At 39.7% G+C, this 18962-nt stretch overlaps 1 protein-coding gene across 2 annotated transcripts in view; it reads right to left on the bottom strand.

Moving 5' to 3' along the window:
* Window positions 1–523: 523 nt before the first annotated feature.
* gpd2 (glycerol-3-phosphate dehydrogenase 2 (mitochondrial)) overlaps window positions 524–18962 on the bottom strand; it is a 35846-nt gene continuing 17407 nt past the window's right edge. For both annotated transcript variants that reach the window (XM_005452278.4, XM_003446527.5), the window contains 10 exons: window positions 16757–16901; window positions 15973–16166; window positions 15457–15591; window positions 15201–15376; window positions 10933–11064; window positions 10693–10851; window positions 8186–8298; window positions 6059–6137; window positions 5878–5976; window positions 524–2261 (listed from right to left, as the gene is read on the bottom strand). In XM_005452278.4, the coding sequence (XP_005452335.2) occupies window positions 2136–2261; window positions 5878–5976; window positions 6059–6137; window positions 8186–8298; window positions 10693–10851; window positions 10933–11064; window positions 15201–15376; window positions 15457–15591; window positions 15973–16166; window positions 16757–16901 (1358 nt within the window). In that variant the 3' untranslated portion in view covers window positions 524–2135. The remainder of the gene's footprint in view (window positions 2262–5877; window positions 5977–6058; window positions 6138–8185; window positions 8299–10692; window positions 10852–10932; window positions 11065–15200; window positions 15377–15456; window positions 15592–15972; window positions 16167–16756; window positions 16902–18962) is intronic.

The following is an 18962-nucleotide window of genomic DNA, read 5'->3' as shown; positions in this document are numbered from 1 at the left end:
CACAGAAACAAAACAAACTTCAATCTTATAGCCAGTAAAAATAACTCATAGTTCCTTTGAAATCCTGTTTTTATAATTTCCTGTTTAATCTCCGAAAGAGCAGATGACACAGATAAAAAAAAAGAATAAATAATTATAAAAAATATACACGAGGAGACCAGAGTGACAGCATCCTCAAACAGTTGCGCTGAAGATGAAGATCGTCATGTAAACCTCAGTAGTGGAAGTAGTGCAACCAATGGAAAACACAGCAGATCCCAGATGAGCCTAAAAATAACTCATCTGAGAGGAAAAAACCCCCAAAACCTGGCTGAAGAAATACTTTAAATATGTTTAACATCACCTGACTTGTGCTTTTAACGTGCTCAGATCAGAGAGGACACGCAGAAACCATCACTGAGGTTTTGTCTAAAGGTCCAACATTTCCTACCAGGAAGTTTCCTTGAAGAAAAATTATTTTAAAAAAAAGAAAAAAAGGAAATTTGGTGCTAAATAAAATAAAAACTGGCTCTTTTTTTTAAAAAAAGAGTGGCTCCATTTAAACACTACATTATGTTAAAGGCTCTTATGCTAAAAGGCCCAGTTTTAGCTGGAGCTGACTTTTGTCCTTATTTGATGGTGACACTTCATAAAATAAAAAAAATTCTCCTGCCTAAAACAGTTCATCCACGTGAAAAAAGTCAAGTCTACATCTTTAACTTGGAGTTTTGCAAAATAAAAATCTCCAGAATAAACAAGGAGCTTTGGAAGTACAGAAACTAGCCTTTTCCACCTTTTCAAGAGTTGATGCTAAGCTAAGCCAAGCTAGCCAAGGTTTTTTTCATGTTAGAAAGTTTTTCCTTTCCACTGTCACCAAGTGCTTGCTCATAGGGGGTCGTTTGATTGGTGACTGGATTATTAGATGGATTATAGTGTTTACAGTATAAAATACCGTTCTTGTGATTTTGCGCTATGTAAATAAAACTAAATTAACTACAGCAGTGACAAACTATCACTAATTATGTCCTCAATATCTGTCAATATCAGTAAGCTTTGAACAATAAGATAAACTTGTCACTAAAATCTGCAATAAATATTTCCATAAGAAGGAGTCAATTTGCTATCAGTCTGTTTTTCTCATAATACAACTATTAACTGTTAAAATAAATGAAAATCACATATCGGTTGTATTTTAATTTATCTAATAAAGTACAGATATTTGGTCTCCCTGTATCGATACAATATCAGCACACAAAATGCCGTGATACTACAATGTATCGATTCTTCCCCCTCTACATTTCATGGATATATATTGGATACACAAATGGATTTTGTTTGATTGTATTTGATTCATGTGGACATTTTGCCTCAGCTGAACTATAACTTTAGAAACTGACAATCAAGACCTCACCAATTAAACGTCTCTGGCAGCGCCTCGGTAGCAAAATTGATAAATTGCCACTACAATTACCAAATACCCGCTTTCTTCATCTTCAGTCTCGCATATTCGTCTCTTCTGGCTGAAGTGGCACGTTCGAGTTCTTTTCTTTTTATTCTGCTGCCCGCATGCTGTGGACCATTTAGTCATTTATGAGTTGACTGATACAGCTAATGTACGATGACTAAACAACAGCTAGAAGGTAAAAGGCAAAAGCATCTTCCTCAAGCAGCTGCTAAAATCTTTTTTCACTTATTAATAAAACTTGAAGAGCATGATTATTTCTGAGAAACGTAAATGAAGCGCTCTGTTTTCAATACTTGGAACCAAATTGCTTTTTTTCCCCTTCTTTTTCTAGGAAACTTCACATTTACCTGTAAATTGTGTTGCGTAAAGCAAACCCACCTGAAGATGGTTTTTACACAATAATCAGTGTCAATCAAGGAGTGCTGGACAAAGATAAAGTCAAAGTATTAAAAGTGCTGCGTAAAAAGACAGTATAAAACATTGTGTGTGTGGTCTGAGGCACCAGATGTTAAGACTTTGGACATAACAGATGAAATAAACAGACACATCTCAGCCTCAATCATTAGATACTGTTTCACCCAAAACACACAGGAGTGCTTGATTTGGCCAAATTCATCCGGCTGCATGCTTGATTGCAATATTGTCATTCAAATAGCTCCATTTGCATCTTTTTTTTGTGTCATCATCCGACTCAGACTCCGCCCCCACTTCGGTCCACCGACACCGGTTCCCTCTGATCCAGAGTCTCCTCTGCAGTTTTCATCAGAATGGCCAGGCGGCTGTCCGACACGTGCCCCTTCTTCACGGCGCTCATCAGCTGCGGAGGGAACAGCAGAGAACAGAGTACGTGGCGTGTAGGACAACGGCGGGAAAGGTTAACCTGTCAAAGCGAGGCGGGCCGCTTTCCTCGGGCAGAAATAATTATCTGCAGGACGAGGAGGAAACCGCCTGCCTGGCAGTGAAAGGCTTTAGAGCTCACCGCCACATCCCTGAGTTTGAGAGGCAGACGATGAAACCATTTTTAGTTTTCATGTGTTAAAGCTGAACAAGGTGCGACTGTTTTAATGAGGTCATGTAATCTTCTCCAACGGCAGGAAACAAACAGACGATTTTAATGTTCTCTGACATGATTATATATTCTTCTTAATCTTAGTGTCAACAAATTGAGTGCAAAGCAATGTTTTAATGGTTAAGATGACGTGCTCTGAAAATGCTCTCACTGTTTTTTCTTTTTTATAAATTTAGAGACGAAACAAAAATATTTAAACTCCTTATATTAATTCTATTAAATCGGTTCAGGTCAAAGATGCCCTTATTTTAAGGACTTTATGTACTGCTAAGCAGCTTTATCTATGCTAACTTCATTAGGTACACCTGTTTAACTGCTCGTTAACAAAAAATATCTAATCAGCCAATCACATGGCACTAACTCTGTGCATTTAAGCATGTAAACATAGTCAAGGTGGCCTCCTGAAGTTCAAACTGTGCAACAGAATGGAGAAAAAAAGATGATTTAAGTAACTTTAAATGTGGCATGGTTATTGGTCTAAGTATTTCAGAAGCTGCTGATCTGCTGGGATTTTCCCACTCATGCAGTTCTAGTTTTTCAGAGAATTCTCTGAAAAAGAGAAAACATCCAGTGAGCAGCAGTTCTCTAGGTGAAAATACCTTGTTGAACCCTGAGGTCAGAGGAGAATGACTGGACTGCTGGGAGCTGACAGGAAGGCAACATTAACTCAGATAAGCATTTGTTACAACCAAAGTACGCAGAGAGCATCTCTACAGCAGCAGAAGAACACACTGGCTGCTGCTCCTGTCAGCTAACAACAGGAAACTAAGGCCTCACAAAGACTGGACAATACAAGAAAAATGTCGCCTGTTCTGATGAGTCTCGATTTCTGCTGCAACATTCAGATGGTAGGGTCAAAAATTGATATGAGCAACATGAAAGCATGGATCATAATTTGTTTATGAAATCACTATATTTAGTCATATTTGCATGGATCTTTTCTTTTGTTTTAACTAACTGGGGGGTCTCTTCCTGTTAAAATTGAGTTCTTCCTTCTCACTGATTTATGATTCAATTAAATTTTATTTATACAGTGCCAAATCACCAAAACAGTCACCTCAAGGCGCTTTATATTGTAAGGTGAAGACAGAGACAAAACCCCCAAAATCAGATGACTCTCTATGAGAAAGCACTTGGCAACAGTGGGACGGAAAAACTCCTTTTAAACAGGAAGAAACCTCTGGCAGAACCAGGCTCAGGGATATGCTGGATCTTTGGGTTTTTATTTGTAACATTGTAGTGGCTCCAGTATATAGTGCCTGGAGATGATTCATTTGTTGGTATTAAAAGAAACAAAAAACCAAAACTTGAACGCATTAGCTAGGACTATTTTCAGCTAGAGATTAACGCACGCTTGATTCTCTGGTGACACGTTCAGGACGGTGCAGCAGTGGCGCACTATGGCACAAACTAATGAGATATAACAGTCTTTAGGTGTTAGCAGGAAGCAAGTATTTGTTGACAGTAAGAAAGATATCTTATCATCTTATCCACCACAGATAAAGTCACCTGGTTCAGTTTTAACACTTCTTGGACCTTTTTAGTTCATTTCCCACCTCCAGCCATAGTTTTCATTAACCGGAGAACTGGGTTAGGTTTTGTGTGAGGGTTAAAACATCAATTTCCTCCTCACTACTTTCTGTTTGTTGTTCGCATGGCTAGTCAGGCGAGCAGAAACAAACGCACAGATACAGATGTCATCACAAAGGCGACAGCAGCTCTTTTCACTTTTAGCTTCTCTATCGTCCGAACATCGGCTCGCTCGCAGCAGAGATTGCTCGCTAACAAAGGTAGTCCTCTGTAATGACTCTTCTCTGGATTCGAGTGAGAAAGTAATTTAGCGGCAGACAGACGTGTGGGCTCCCCGGACACTCCTCAGGCCTCATTACATGAGTCGCTGACAGAGCCTCTCCTCTCTAATTAGCTTCATCTAGCCTGACCTGCCGCTGCTTTGGACTTCACACTCTCGGTTTGCAGCAGCGGATGTTTACTCACTTCTCAGGTGGACACGGGCCTTTCTTTTTTTTTCCTCTCTTAATGACAGGATAATTTAAGTTCCAGCTCTCCTGCATGTATGAGGAGGAATATGCTGCGTTTATCAGGGTAATAATACTGAAAATGACAGGCAAGAGAAGAGGAACTGAACCTTTGACTTTTGGTGATTTTACTATTAGAAAAACTGGATTTGTACACTTAGAGGCTGAATTCATGTTAATTCCAGGCTCAATTTCCCACAAAAAAAACAAAGAAGAAAAAGGCTGAATCCGTGTGTAATAGATCACGCCCTCGAGGGCTTCCATTATCCAGCCTTTGTGTCCTCAGTCATATTTGCTCTGCTGGTTTGAGAAGAGCGGGCACACTCACAGAGGTGTTGGGCATTAATGCTTCTTCTTATCAGACACACACCACACTGCATACTGTGCATGTGTGCATTAAAAAAAAATCATTTTTATTTGCTTTTTTTTTTTTATTTTGTTCTGGTATTTTGGATTTTCCTGTAAAGGTTTAAAATATAAATACAATAATATTTTAAGATTATTTAAATATTTGCAGGAAATCCTGTAGCTGAAATCTGCAATCCAAATATTTTTCAGTTTTTCCATAAATCTGCATTTTTAATTTTTTCTGCAAATGATAACAAATATATTTGCATGATTACAGCCTGCCACTTTTTTTTATTTCCAGCCATTTCCAGCTGTTTCTTTTTGCACTGCCTGCTAAAATCTAGAAAAAACAAAACAAAATCCAGTCCACCACCGCATTTAGGATTTGTAAGCTGTAACTAAACTTTTAAGACGTGTTTCTATGTAACATCACCCGCCATTTTTTTTTTTTTAGGTACACCTTGCTAGTACTGGGTCAGACTCACTTTTGGCTTAATTCTTCATGGCGCAGATTCAAGAAGTTGCTGGAAACATTCCTCCAAGATTTTAGTCCATGTTGACATAATAGCACCACACAGTTACTGCAGATTTGCAAATGAGAATCTCCCATTACACCGCATCCTAAAGCTGCTCTGCTGGATTGAAATCTGATAACTGGCTAATACAATGAAGTGACGTGCTGTCCATTCGGAGATGCAGTCAAGGTATGCAGAAGAGCATACCTTGACTGCATTTAGGCATGAAGTATGTCTACATGCCCAAATGCTTTGAGGTGTCAAGAGGTGATTGGCTGATTAGACAGCTGTACCTAACAAAGTGGCCACTCAGAGCATGTAGCTCAAAGCTGGTTTAAGCATTTATTGTGCACAGCTGCTCCATTAACAGATCACAGATAACTGATGTCTGTCGTGTGCTTACAGATGCTAAATGAAGGCACTTAAAACTAAGTGCTGCTGATCATCTCTGTACTTAGTGCCTACCTGTAGGAATTCATCAATTTCGACTTGTCCGTTCTTGTTGAGGTCCACCTCATTAAGGATTTCATGGAGCGCGTTTTCATCAATGTACACATTGATGCTCTGCAGGGAAGGAGAAACACAGCACTCGGGATCAATGACATGCAGCTGCGGGTAACAAATATGTGGTGAGAAAGAAACTCACCTGTAAAACTCGCTGGACGTCAACAGTGGTGATGAATCCTTTGCTCTCTTTGTCAAACTTGTGGAAACGCTTCTTGTACCTGTCAGACACACCAGCAGTAACAGCAGATTTACAGCAGCGATATTAACAGACAACAACAACAGCAGTGGATCAAATACCACCATGTTGATGTTGTGCATACAACACCATAACCAGCATTGGCCCAGGACCAACACTGGAACCAGTCCATGACCCAAAAAACCCACATGGCCTCCAGTAACCACTACTTAAATTCTAGCTTTCATTCCCTGGTTGGTGTTTGGGAATAAACATTTTTCCCTAGCGAGCAGTGGCTGTTAGAGGCTGTTATGCTTTCCTCAAAAGCATGTTGACCTTCTAATTACTCGCTGGTTTGGAAATGCCTTTGAGGTGCAACAGCAACAGTTAGTAAGTTGTAACTAATACCATCTGCACTGAAATAAATAAGTATTTTCCCCAAACAGGATAAAACCCCCAAATCTTCAGTGTTAAAGGCCTGACTTTACTCCTTTCACCCACCACCTCATCTTGACCAACAAATGACCAAACTATACTACACCATAGATGTTTTATTTATGACCTACTTATACTTTTTTATTTATACTTATAGTATTTAATAGCTTCATTTGTGTTTATCACCCCGGTACTGTTTCGTTTATCTATGACAGGTAATCTAAGACGTTTTCATATTATTTTTATACATAGAGGAGTTTTGGCATCACAGTTCTACCAGATCTTTCAAAGAGTTTCAAAGGGCATTGCTTGAAATAGCTGCCAACTCTTCATCCAACCAGAGATCAGTACCACAGAGACAGTATTTGAGTAACTGGGCCACAAATATTGTCCTTTATCCCTGAAAGCAGCAGGTTTTTCCAGAGCCTGAATGTCTGCTCCAGAATCTCTGAATCTGGTTCTGGGTCTATTAGCTGTGTAATAATCAGAGCCAGCAAGTCGAACAAAAAAAATCTGAAGAGTTGTAGAGACAGACTACCCAAATTTACAGTGGGGAAAAATATTCCCCTTATAATAAAAATATGAGAGCGAACTTAAATATGATCAAGGTCATAAATTATTATAAAAATAATATTTTAAGATTATTTAAATACTTGCAGGAAATCCTGTAGTTGAAATTTGCTCTGTGGGGCTTCAGTAAGAACCACAGAGTCTGTGTGCCCCTCCATGGACATGCCTCCCCTCACCAATCACCAAACCAGTCATGCTAAACGATGCTACAGACAGCACAACTTTCTCCACGGCTTTTCCAGACACTTTCACATCTGTCACGAGTTCAGGGTGAACCTGCTCTCATCTGTGAAAAGCTCAGGGTGCCTGTGGTGGACCTGGGAATTCTGGTATTCCTTGGCAAATGCCAATCAGTCTCCACAGTGCCAGGCAGTGAGCACTGAGCCCACCAGAGGACATCAGGCCCTCAGGTCACCCTCATGTAGTCTGTTTGTGATTGTTTGGTCAGAAACATTTAAACTAGTGACCTAATGGAAGTCATTTTGTAGCTCTCACAGTGCTCATCCTGTTCCTCCTAGCGTACAGGAGCAGATATGGGTCCTGCTGATGGATTAAGGACCTTCTATGGCCCTGTCCAACTCTCCTACAGTAACTGCCTGTTTGTTCCATGATCCTGAGACACAACAAACCTTCTGACAATGGCACATATTGATGTGCCATCCCGGAGGAGTTGGACTACCTGTGCAACCTCTGTAGGGTCCAGTTATCGTCTCATGCTAGCAGTAGTGACACAGAGACTGGCCAAATGCAAAACTAGTAAAAAACAGTCAGAAAAAGTGAAGAAGGAAAAATGTGTGTCCTCCAGCTGCAAACCGTTCCTTTGTTGGGGTTTGCCTCATTGTCACATGTCTACTGGACTTGTTCATTTCATTAACACCAAAGCAACTGAAACTCATTAACAAGCCCCTCTGACCAGAACAACATCCCAGAGGTTTAACTGACTGGATGGTATGCTCTCATTAAAAAGTGTTCCTTTAATTTTTTGAGAAGTCTGTAACTGATATGGAACATGATTAAGAAAGAAAAAAAATGCATAAATCAATCAGGAAACTTAAATGAACTATCTGACGTTTTCAAAAGCACTACCTGGCTACTTCATGGTTGTCCAGGTTGATCTCAGACGTCTTGGTTATTTGCTCAGAGCGAGACCTGTAGCCCATCTCATGGTACAGGAACTTCCTCGCTGCCTCGAGTTCCTCCTGGATTTAAAAAAAAAAAAAAGGTGAGCCCACACTAATCAGCAAAGTCATTTTCTCATTAATCAGAACAAACAGATTCACACATACACCCTCTGTAACTCAGGTTATAACGTTAAATGAGGCATCTAATGTCTAATGAGGTCACTACAATGTGTGTAAATGGCTAAAATGTTTCTTTCAGAACTAAAATAACAAAAACTGAGATTTTTCACCAGCTTGCTACATGGCCTGTATTTGGTAAATGGCCTGTATTTGTATAGTGCTTTACTAGTCCCTAAGGACCCCAAAGCGCTTTACACAACCAGTCATCCACCCATTCACACACACATTCACACACTGGTGATGGCAAGCTACGTTGTAGCCACAGCCACCCTGGGGCGCACTGACAGAGGCGAGGCTGCCGGACACTGGCGCCACCGGGCCCTCTGACCACCACCAGTAGACAACGGGTGAAGTGTCTTGCCCGAGGACACAACGACCGAGACCGTCTAAGCCAGGGCTCGAACCAGCAACCTTCCGATTACAAGGCGAACTCCCAACTCTTGAGCCACGATCGCCCCCATGTCACTCATACAAGCTGCTGTCTAAAAATGCACAGCTCGATATTAGTTTACCTGATTCATCAGACCTTTTAGCTCTAAACAAACCTCAAAACACTGGAAAACATCTGGTTTTCCAAAACTCAAAATAACATCTTCAAAAGTCTCTTTGTGTCTGACCAACACATCAAATCTAAAGAAAGTCTGTCACTGTCACATGACAAAGAAAGGCAGGAGAAATTATTTATTATGGCTGCATAACTTCCACCCATCCTATAAGTGAGACTTTCTCATCTGTGTTTCATTAAACATACTCCAGGACTACGCTGATTAAAATCTCTCAATCACAGGCAAAGAATTACCAATACCAAATTTTGAGGTGATGTTACAGGCTTTTTTTTGGAAAACTGATCATTGGAGCTCCAGTACTGTGAAAAAGTATCTGCCACCTTCCTGATCAACCAGATCAATCAAATTTAATACTAGAAGAAGTTAGTAAGTCTGAGGAAATACAAACTGCAGCTTTTACATTTATTACATGAAAAACTGTAATTAAAAAAAGGAATCATCAAGATGTTTTTGGTAAATGTGAGACGAGCCTTTGTGATCTTTTTGGTCAGCAGTGGTTTTCTCCTTGAACTCTCCCATGGAGGCCATTTTTGCCCAGTCTCTATCTTATTGTTGAATCATGAACTTTGACCTTAACTGAGACAAGTGAGTTAGATGTTGTTGTGGTTCTTTTGTGACCTCCTGGATGAGTCATCGAAGCTCTTGGAGTAATTTTGGTGGGCCAGTCACTCCTGGGAAGCTTCACCACTGTTCCAAGTTTCCTCCAATTGTGGATAACGTCTCTCACTGTGGTTCACTGGAGTCCCAGAGCCTTAGAAATGGCTTTGTAACCTTTTCCAGACTGACTTTGTTTCTCAGCTGTTTCTTTAGATCATGACGTGCTGTGTTGGTGTTTGAGATCTTTTAGCTTCACTTTGTCAGACATTTTCTGTTCAAGTGATTTCTTGATTCAACACGTCTGGCAGTAATCAGGCCTTGGTGTAGCTGAAGAAACTGAAGTCAGGGTTCCAAAAAATGTGGTTAATACAGTTAATTCATGATTTACTTCTTCACACAGGCCCAGGTGAGTTTGGATAGGGTTTCTCCCTTAATAAATGAAATCTTCATTTAAAAACTGCATTTTGTATTTACTCTGGTTATCTTTGCCTAACATTAAATTTTGTTTGATGATCTGAAACATTTCAGTGTGACAAATATGCAAAAAAAACAAACAAAAAAAATCATGAAGAAAGCAGACACTTTTTCACAACAATGTAACTGAAAGCTTTTACACAAGGAAAACCAGAAACCAGAGCGTTTGGTGTATGATTAACTGACTTGTTTATGAGCTATTCTCTCACTACTTCTGCTGGTTAACAATAAAGGTCTAAAATAGCTCAGAGTTCAACTTTCATGCATGCACAGAGCCTCCTCTATGAAAGCGCAAAGGGTGTGGACTTTTCCATTGTACTCTGATCAAAAACGAATCCCTGCCCCAACTTGAGAAACCCACCAGGGATTTAAGCTTTATGCAGAAGCCAGGGGAATAAAACGAGTAATCCCATCAGTACACGTCGTTTTAACCTGCAGACATGCACCTCAGGATGCTGGTGACAGTTTTAGATATAGAGTTAGGTTATGTTTTAACCATAAGCACACTTTCAGTAGAAGATTTGGGCCTTATATTTCCTTTTTTTTTAATAAGCCTCTCTCTGTGGACGACAGAGATTCTGTAAATCTAACCATACCAAACGGTGACCTGGTGAATATTAAGGGGTTAAAAACATCAAGTGTTGTAAACACGTACCGTCCTCTTCTCCTGACTCCAGTCCAGTTCTTTGCCCATGATCTGGACGATACGTGGGAGTGCCTCGTCGGCCGCCTGCACATTCAGGAAGCCCAGGCGAGTTCGCCGGGCGATGACATCGATGGCGGTGCAGGCGTACTCCTTAATCGCATATAGCACCTGAAAAAGACGAGAAGCTCTCAGACACTCTTCAGACACACAGCTGGAACTTTAACTGTTTACACAACAGTCCCATTTTACCTCGCTCTCGATGTACGGGAATTCAGACACCAATCTTTTCCCGACGATTGGCCATCTCTGCCCGGTGACCTGAGCCATTTTGGCAACGTCGAATGCCCTTCCCCCATACGTGGAGGCCAGGTGTTGAGCGACCTGTGCCAGAGAAAGATATAAATACTTACTTAAATACATAGATTTTATATTAATTTATTTTAATAATAATGCTAATCAGAGGTTTTCTGCCCTGAAAACACGTCTAGGAATTTATACCAAAGCAAAATCACCAGGACTATGATAAAACACCATTACTCAATTACTCAAACAATTATCAAAGGTCCAAAATGAACAGGGACGTGCATAAACACAAAGGTAAAACTAAAGCAAAAAGACTGCCTGAATTTGTGTAGTCAACCCCCAAACACACAATTTAAACTGTGTTAATAACAGGATTAAATTATCGGATATTCAGAAACACTTATTAGAAGTTTGACTTAGTTACATCGAAACACATGTGACCGACCTGTTATTCACTGATAAAGCTATTATTAAGATGAATACATTATTCACTCATGTTTGTTTTGTTTTTTTTCTTACATTTGCCAGAACAAAGTCTCATTAAGGTCTATAATTTGATTTTCCTAAATATATAATTTACACTAAACTGCTTTTTATATCTAAACATTTTTACCATCCTTGTCATAGGAGCTTTTATATAAAGTTATTAGCTGATCATTTATGAGAAATACATAAGCAGCATTAGTAGGGATATTACAAGTTTTTTCTTACACTAGAAAAAAAATGACCAACACCTCTTACACTGACTGATTAATACATTTGTAAACAGAAACATTACAGTTTAACAGTATATCATACTTTCACATGGCTACTCCCACTGTTTCCCTCCACTGTTAATGGCATATTGCTATAAAGGTTAAATAAAGGGGGGCTGCGACCTTGGCTAAAATATTTCTACAGAGAAAGATGTTGAACATCTTACTCCAACTTAAGAATTACAGGTGTGCTTATTTGGAAAAACCCAAATAAGCTGAATTCAGTGTGTGTATAATAAGTGTGTGAGTGTATAATTCCTGTTATCCCTGCTACAACCTATAAGTCCATTATTCTAAAAATCAATTTGCTCTTGATTAGTTTTTCCCAGCTGCCAGTGAAAGAATGAGCAATAATGGCACAAGTCTGAATAAGTAAATAGATACATTTAAGAATAAATGCACAAAATGAATGTTTGAATGTAGGCAGAGAAATAAATCCAAGTTAAAATGTAGGAATAATTAGATAGCTACATAAATTCATATGGAGAAATAATATATAAATGCAAAAACAGAACAATTAATTAATTAATATCTACTAACTAATGTTGTGATGCAAAACTACCTAAATGAATGTAGCTTAAAAAATGAACACATGAAGTTTCACAGACATAAATCACTTTCAAAGACTGACTGAGTGTAAATGAAGATAAATGTAAAAATAAATAAGTAAATGTTGAAGTATATATGATGCAAAATAGAGAATTAACTAGATTAATGTAGAACTACGTAAATTGATTTGCAGAACTAAAAACATAAATATAAAAACTGAGTAAATACACTAAATAAATACATTATATATATTAAATACATTAATCTATAAATTAATGTTGTAAACTAAAACTAAACTAAATAACTGTAGTAAAACAGAGCATAAATACATAAATAAATACATGAATTGTGAAATAAAAAAAATATTAAAAATGTAGAATAAAATTAAAGATATCAAACGTAGAAAAACAGCTGTAGCCTTAATAAAATTTTGAATAGTATGTATAGAAATTATCTTTTAATTCCCTCCACGAATAAATGTTTGTATTTACTTAATATATTGATTAATTTATTTAGGATTATTTAGTTTTCTGTCCTCTTTACCAGCATGTTTTTAAAAAAAGGTCAGAAAATAGCAAAAACTGTTAGATTAACTGTTAAATTGGCTGTTGTGTTTAACCAACAGTCCAAAAAACATAGTTTTAATACAAAATTAACGAAAAACACCCTGATATTAACACATTCAACACTGTCCATCAACCACCAAATATTTCACTTTTAAACTGAAGACTGACTTTAACAGACGTTACACACAATTAAAGAGTTAAACAATAAAAATGCTTCTGCTTTTAAACGCATGTTTAAGTCCTTTCAATACAGTTTAAATTGTGTAAACTTGCAGCTGCTGGTATTCAGATGATCGATTTCACCTCTTCTGAGTTAAACGACAAACGATAGCGCCGCTTTGTCAATGAGGTGTCACATGTTTACAGAACACAACAGGTTATTTGCTATTCAGATCGTTGGCCTGCTGATCGTGTGAAAGGGCAAACGCTGTCCAAATACCAACAGTGACCTTTTAGGAATGTTTCAGAGAACAACCAGAACAACCGGAGCTGAGGCCCCTAATGAGGAGTACGTTTACTGCAGGCACTCAGCGCAGGACTCTTTTTTCCTTATGAAACTATGTTCTATTGCGCTTAATGAAAACGAGCAGGCTAATTATCAGAAAGATGCTGCGAAGCTGATGTGAGTCGATGTGCCTTTGCTTAATGCCACTGGTAAATTGGACAGCACACAGTGCGTTGTAACGCGTGTCCAGTCTTTTGTGTAGTAGAAATGTCAGCTTTGTTACAGCAGCGGCTTTAATGTCAGCATCTGGTGGAGAAGACACCGAATGTGTCTGCGAGAGCTGCGGTTACAGCTCGGTTTGTACACGGCTGTGTCAGCCAGTTTGTACAGTAGCTACGCATTCCCAAACTTTTCTTAATGAAGCAGTAATCTCATTGATTGGTCTGAAAACAAACCTGGAAGATGTGGCTTTAAATATAAACCGTCATTTATCTCAGTGGCAGAGAGATCCAGACTTTCACATTAAAGTCAGACACTTATTTGTACACTCACCAGCCACTTCATTAGGTATACTTTTTTAACTGCTCGTTAACACAAACATCCAGTCTGCCAATTACATGGCAGCAACTGAGTGTATTTAGGAATGTGGACATTATCAAGATGATGAGCTACATTCAAAAAGCATCAGAAAGAGGAAGAAGACAGTGATTAAAGCAACTTTAAACATGGCAGGGTTGTTGGTCTGTGTATTTCAGAAGCTGCTGATATGCTGGGATTTTCCCACGCGACCATCTCTACAGTTCTAGAGCAATCTGAAAAAGAGAAAATAGTCTGTGAGCTTCACTAATCTGGGTGAAAACAATGCTAAAGGTCAGAGGAGAATGCTCAGCCCACGTCGAGCTGATAGGAAGACAACAGTAACGCAAATAGCCACTTGTTACAACCAAGCTATGCAGAGGAGCATCTCAACAGCAGCAGAAGACCACACTGGGTGACATGTCTGTCAACTACAAACAGGAAACTGAGGCTACAGTTCACATGAGATCACTAATTAGACAATCGAAGACGGGAAAAAGGAACTGGTGAATGTTTCCCTGCCCTCTAGTTCTTCCTCTCCACCAGTACAGCTTCACAAGTTCGACTTTGCCATTTTACCAAACTTTTCATATAAAAGTCTTTCAGCCTTTTAAATGAAAGCTGTTAATATGAAAACAGAGAGTGTTGCATTTTGACAACAATCAGAAGTAGAGCTTCATCGATGAACCAGCTATAACCGTAAAGGACAAAAGGCACCTATATATCAATTTAACATTTTCAAGGTTTAGACTGATGCTCAAATGCAAGAAGATAAGCTAAGACGGTCTATATTAGTCCCACTGTTGGGTAACTCACACTGTTACAGGAGCAAGACAGCAGGAATAAACAGATGTAGCATATGAAGAGATTTGAAGATGTGGTGGTAAATTATGGGGCTTATTTATCAATTGTTTTGCAGCTTGGATCATAAGTCTGCCAAAAGAAGAAACAAAACTGCACCTAAAGCATAAAATCATAAGAAACTCAACTCGTCAGTCCACAACGACACACTTCTTTGGCAAGTCTGATAAAATGTACAAGAGAAGGAAACTTTAAATAAAGGCGTAGTATGCTTTGGGGTTAATGTAAGGAAAGGCCACTGTTTGAGAAATTAAGGCTAGCATGTATAAAGTATCAAACCTGCCGAGTAGGACTGGTTTAGGCTACTGGAAGAGACTCGTTAACAGAAGAAAAGCAGAAGCAGAGAAAATGAAAGGAAAAGAGCCACGGATGAGCAGCTGTGTTTAAAAACCTGCTGAGCTTTAATAGTAAACAGTACAGTATTAGGCTTTAATGACCAGCTGCAGTAACGTAACATCTGACCTCTTTCTCCAGGCCGTAGTCCTGCACCAGGCGGATGTAAAGGGTCGGCGTCCACCCCTTGGCTCCCTCCAGCATCAGACCAACAGTCTTGCAGGAGTCAGCTGAGAGGCCGTGGGCTTTAATTGTTGCGTCCAGGGTCTCTTCAGCCATAGATCTGTAGGTGGTCCATTTCCCACCTGAACACCAAAGCTGTGTTTTAAAATCCATCACAGGTACCTATCATTGAAGATGACCAAACAGATGAAGGCCAACTCACCAGCGATTGTGACCAGTCCGCTGTCACTGATGCTGACGATGTGGTTCCTGCAGATGGACTGGGTGTCTTTGGAGCTGGGGTCGGTCACTAGGGGACGTATGCCGCTCCACGCTGCCAACACGTCTCCTCGACGCACTGCAGACACAAAAATGTCACACCATGCCATGTTTATTAAAGAAGGAGCCAAAGAGGAGAATATAGAGCTAAAAAGAAAAATAACTGTGGGCCAAGAATGAATCCTTGAGGGACTCCAAGCACAACAAGATTTGATTTAAGACCCTTAAGAGCAATCTTTCTGATTAGAAACTCGCTGCTCTAGCCAAAAAGATGAGATTACGATTACCTACCCTTCCCCAATGCACCACTGAATGCCTAAACCTGTGAGTCAGTAATTAAAAAAACCTTTAAAACTGCAGATTCAGTCACCATATAAGCATGCGGCTCCATGTGAAGCAGACACTTGGTAAAAAATAAAAAGTAGGCTACTCAAAAGTTCATCACAAAGCGCTCCTGTACCTTCTACATCAGGGCTGAGATAATTGCGGACCTCCGTCAGGATGAAGTTGATGTCGTCCTCCCCTGGGATTGGGTGGGCTGTCACGCTGGTGGGGGTGTCGGTGGTTCCGGCGATGGTCATGTTCTCCCACGGCAGGAAGAAGATGACACGACCATCGCTGGTGGCTGGATCGAGGAGACCCATGTTGTCAGGACTGTGGCAAGGAGAAGGGAAAAAAAGAGAATTTCTTCTTATTAAATATACCACTCGTAATAGAAGTAGCAGGAGTCTGTGCAGTTTATTGAAATAAAAAAGGAGAGTGCCGCAAAAAAATTGAGGAAAACAGCAGGAAAAGAAAGAATGGTGGCACTAAAAATGAGGAGATGAGGGCCAAACTGAGCAGGAGACAAATGAACACCGATATGGAGGAGGTAGAGGAGGCACGGGAGTATGTGGGTGGGGGGTAGATAGCAGCAGGAGGAAGATGAGAATAAGTGAGCAGGAGGAAGAAAATTAGGTGGTTGGCATTTCTGTTCAAAGGGCTCGCGCTCCCTCGGGTTTCACTCAATAAGCTTAGCTGAACTTTAAAACCTCCGACTTCAACAAAACCACTCTGCCACTCGGCTGTATCTTAACCGGAGAAGATTGTCCTATGTATGTAGGCGGAGGTCAGATAATAGTTTGGCTAGCTTAGTATTTACACACAGGAATGAGAAAACACAGGAACTACTATACATGTTAATGGAAGAGAAAAAGAAAACAACAGGAACAGCTTTGGTTGTTTTTGGCATTATTATGTCAGACCTGTAGTATCCGGGGATGACGATGTGAACTCCAGCACTGGGCTGGCAGATGTTCGAGGCCTCCTGGTTGTCCATCTTCCTCAGAGCGTCTGTGAACGGCCCGGTGGCGTTGATCACACACTTGGCCCTCACGTCAAATTCCTGCCCTGTGAAGACGAGCGAGACGTCGACAGATTAGATTAAGAGAGACATCAAATACAAAAATAAGCAAACAATAATGTGGAAGGAACCGTTCACTGGCTTCTTAATGCAAACAGCAGCTTCTTATCACAATTAAATGAAGTTTTTTTATTTCACACCACTGCAGCACCGTCCTGCCTATGTATATATTATTTGCTATACACATTCATTTCTACTTACATTTACAATAATGCATTTACCTAAAAAAAATTCTTTTAGAAGCCTTCATGGTTGTTAAGAACAATACATAACTCAAAAGGAAGCCGTAGATATAGCAGCAGAAAACATCAGAGACAGAAACAAGAAAAACAGCAACAAGATAATGGGAATTTCCCTTATCAGCTTTGAAGTATTACTATAACTTATTCATTAATAATCTAATGTAAGGCTTGTAGTTGATAATATAACTGTTATTACTGACCTGGACTGCTACAGCTGGACACGATAAGACTTTTATTTATATTTTAACTTCTCTTTGGACTGCAGTGCACAAATATTTGGCTCTAATTGTAGCACTTTTCTCCTCTGTTTGAGCGCCTCTTAATACAAGCGTCACTGACCCCTTGACACACATTTACAGAAGTGTTTTTTTCTTACATCTGAGTGCTTTGAACCTAACATTCACAAACTCACACTCTGATGGATGCACAGGGGGAAGACATGACCTGCTCTACCTATTAGACATGGAATTCAGTTTTTGCAATCACGCGAATGCTAATCATTTGGCTTCAACTTGTCTGCTATTTTGAACATGTGACACTATAGTTCTAGATGTTCATCAAGGTGGCAAGGTGATACTACTTGCAAAGACGTCTTGATGCATGCTCAATCATCCAGGTAAGTAAATTCTGAATGACTGAGCCTGAGGGGAGTCAAGGAGGCCATTTACGTGAAAAGGTAAAGACCATCTCTGAATCGAGGAGGGAACCTAAGGGTACATCTTTTGCCATCTTACAATGCTGTGATTGCAGCCATTCCCACTGTGAATGGCACTCATGGCCATAGCAACCACTGACTTTAATCAGTGGTTGCTTGATCAATGGTCATGATAATTTGCATATTGATGACAAAGGGAACTGACCTCACAGCCCATTGTTCATTCAGTGGGCTGGTTTCAGTTATTGTGCAAACGTACTGTTTATAAGATTGGGGAAACCTGCAGTCAGCTGAGACTGAAGAAGTCACTTGGATGAGTGACGAAACGTTTCTCCCACTGAAAACACTACGTCTAGATGAACAGAATCAACTTTTTAAGAGGTATTTGCAAAGACATACACAATGCCTTGGACACCAGGAAACTATCGTTAGGAGGACACCGACTTATCTGCAAGCACTTGCCAACTACTCTCCTAGTGGAAGTGATGGAGATCTTTCGCTTTCAAAGTAAAGGTTGCACCTTTTGAAACGTGTTGGTTGTGTAGGTCCAAATTTTACTTTAAAGGAAACTGTTTCTGGCTGCCGTTCAATGAGTAGTTGGCAAGTGTTTGCAGAAAGGATTGAAGACACTTCAATTACAGCACTGTCTTTATGATCAATTTCACCTACCAACTGCCAGAAACCTCCAGGAACTACTCACCAACTGGTTGTTGGTGCACATTTTTAAAGTTCACTATGGTGGATAACTATTGATCAATGTGCGCATGATGTCACACAAGAAACCTGAAAGGTGATGAATGGGTGGGAGAAAAAAAAAGCAATCCACAGTGGAGGTGAAATTGGTGTTTCTGATTTTCCCGCTCCCACCACTGGGGCGTATTTGAGCTCAATATGACATGTTTCTCCAAAAAGCGAGAAGAGTGAACTTAAGTTATTAACCCTGGCTCTATGGCGTTAATGAGAAGTTAAAAGAAAGAGATTAAATGGACATGCCGTTGTTATGGTTACATGGTGGTCTTCAGGTATATAGCAGGTATAGATCTGACTCTTTCCATCCTCACTTTCAGGGATTTTTCATAAATATATTTAATCCTAATGTTTTTTAAGAGCCTTTTTAATGTCAGTCTCCATGTAGACTGATGAAACAGTTT

This window comes from Oreochromis niloticus, linkage group LG23, assembly GCF_001858045.2.
Source record: "Oreochromis niloticus isolate F11D_XX linkage group LG23, O_niloticus_UMD_NMBU, whole genome shotgun sequence".
NCBI lineage: Eukaryota > Metazoa > Chordata > Actinopteri > Cichliformes > Cichlidae > Oreochromis > Oreochromis niloticus.
This window is presented reverse-complemented; position numbering and strand designations above follow the sequence as displayed.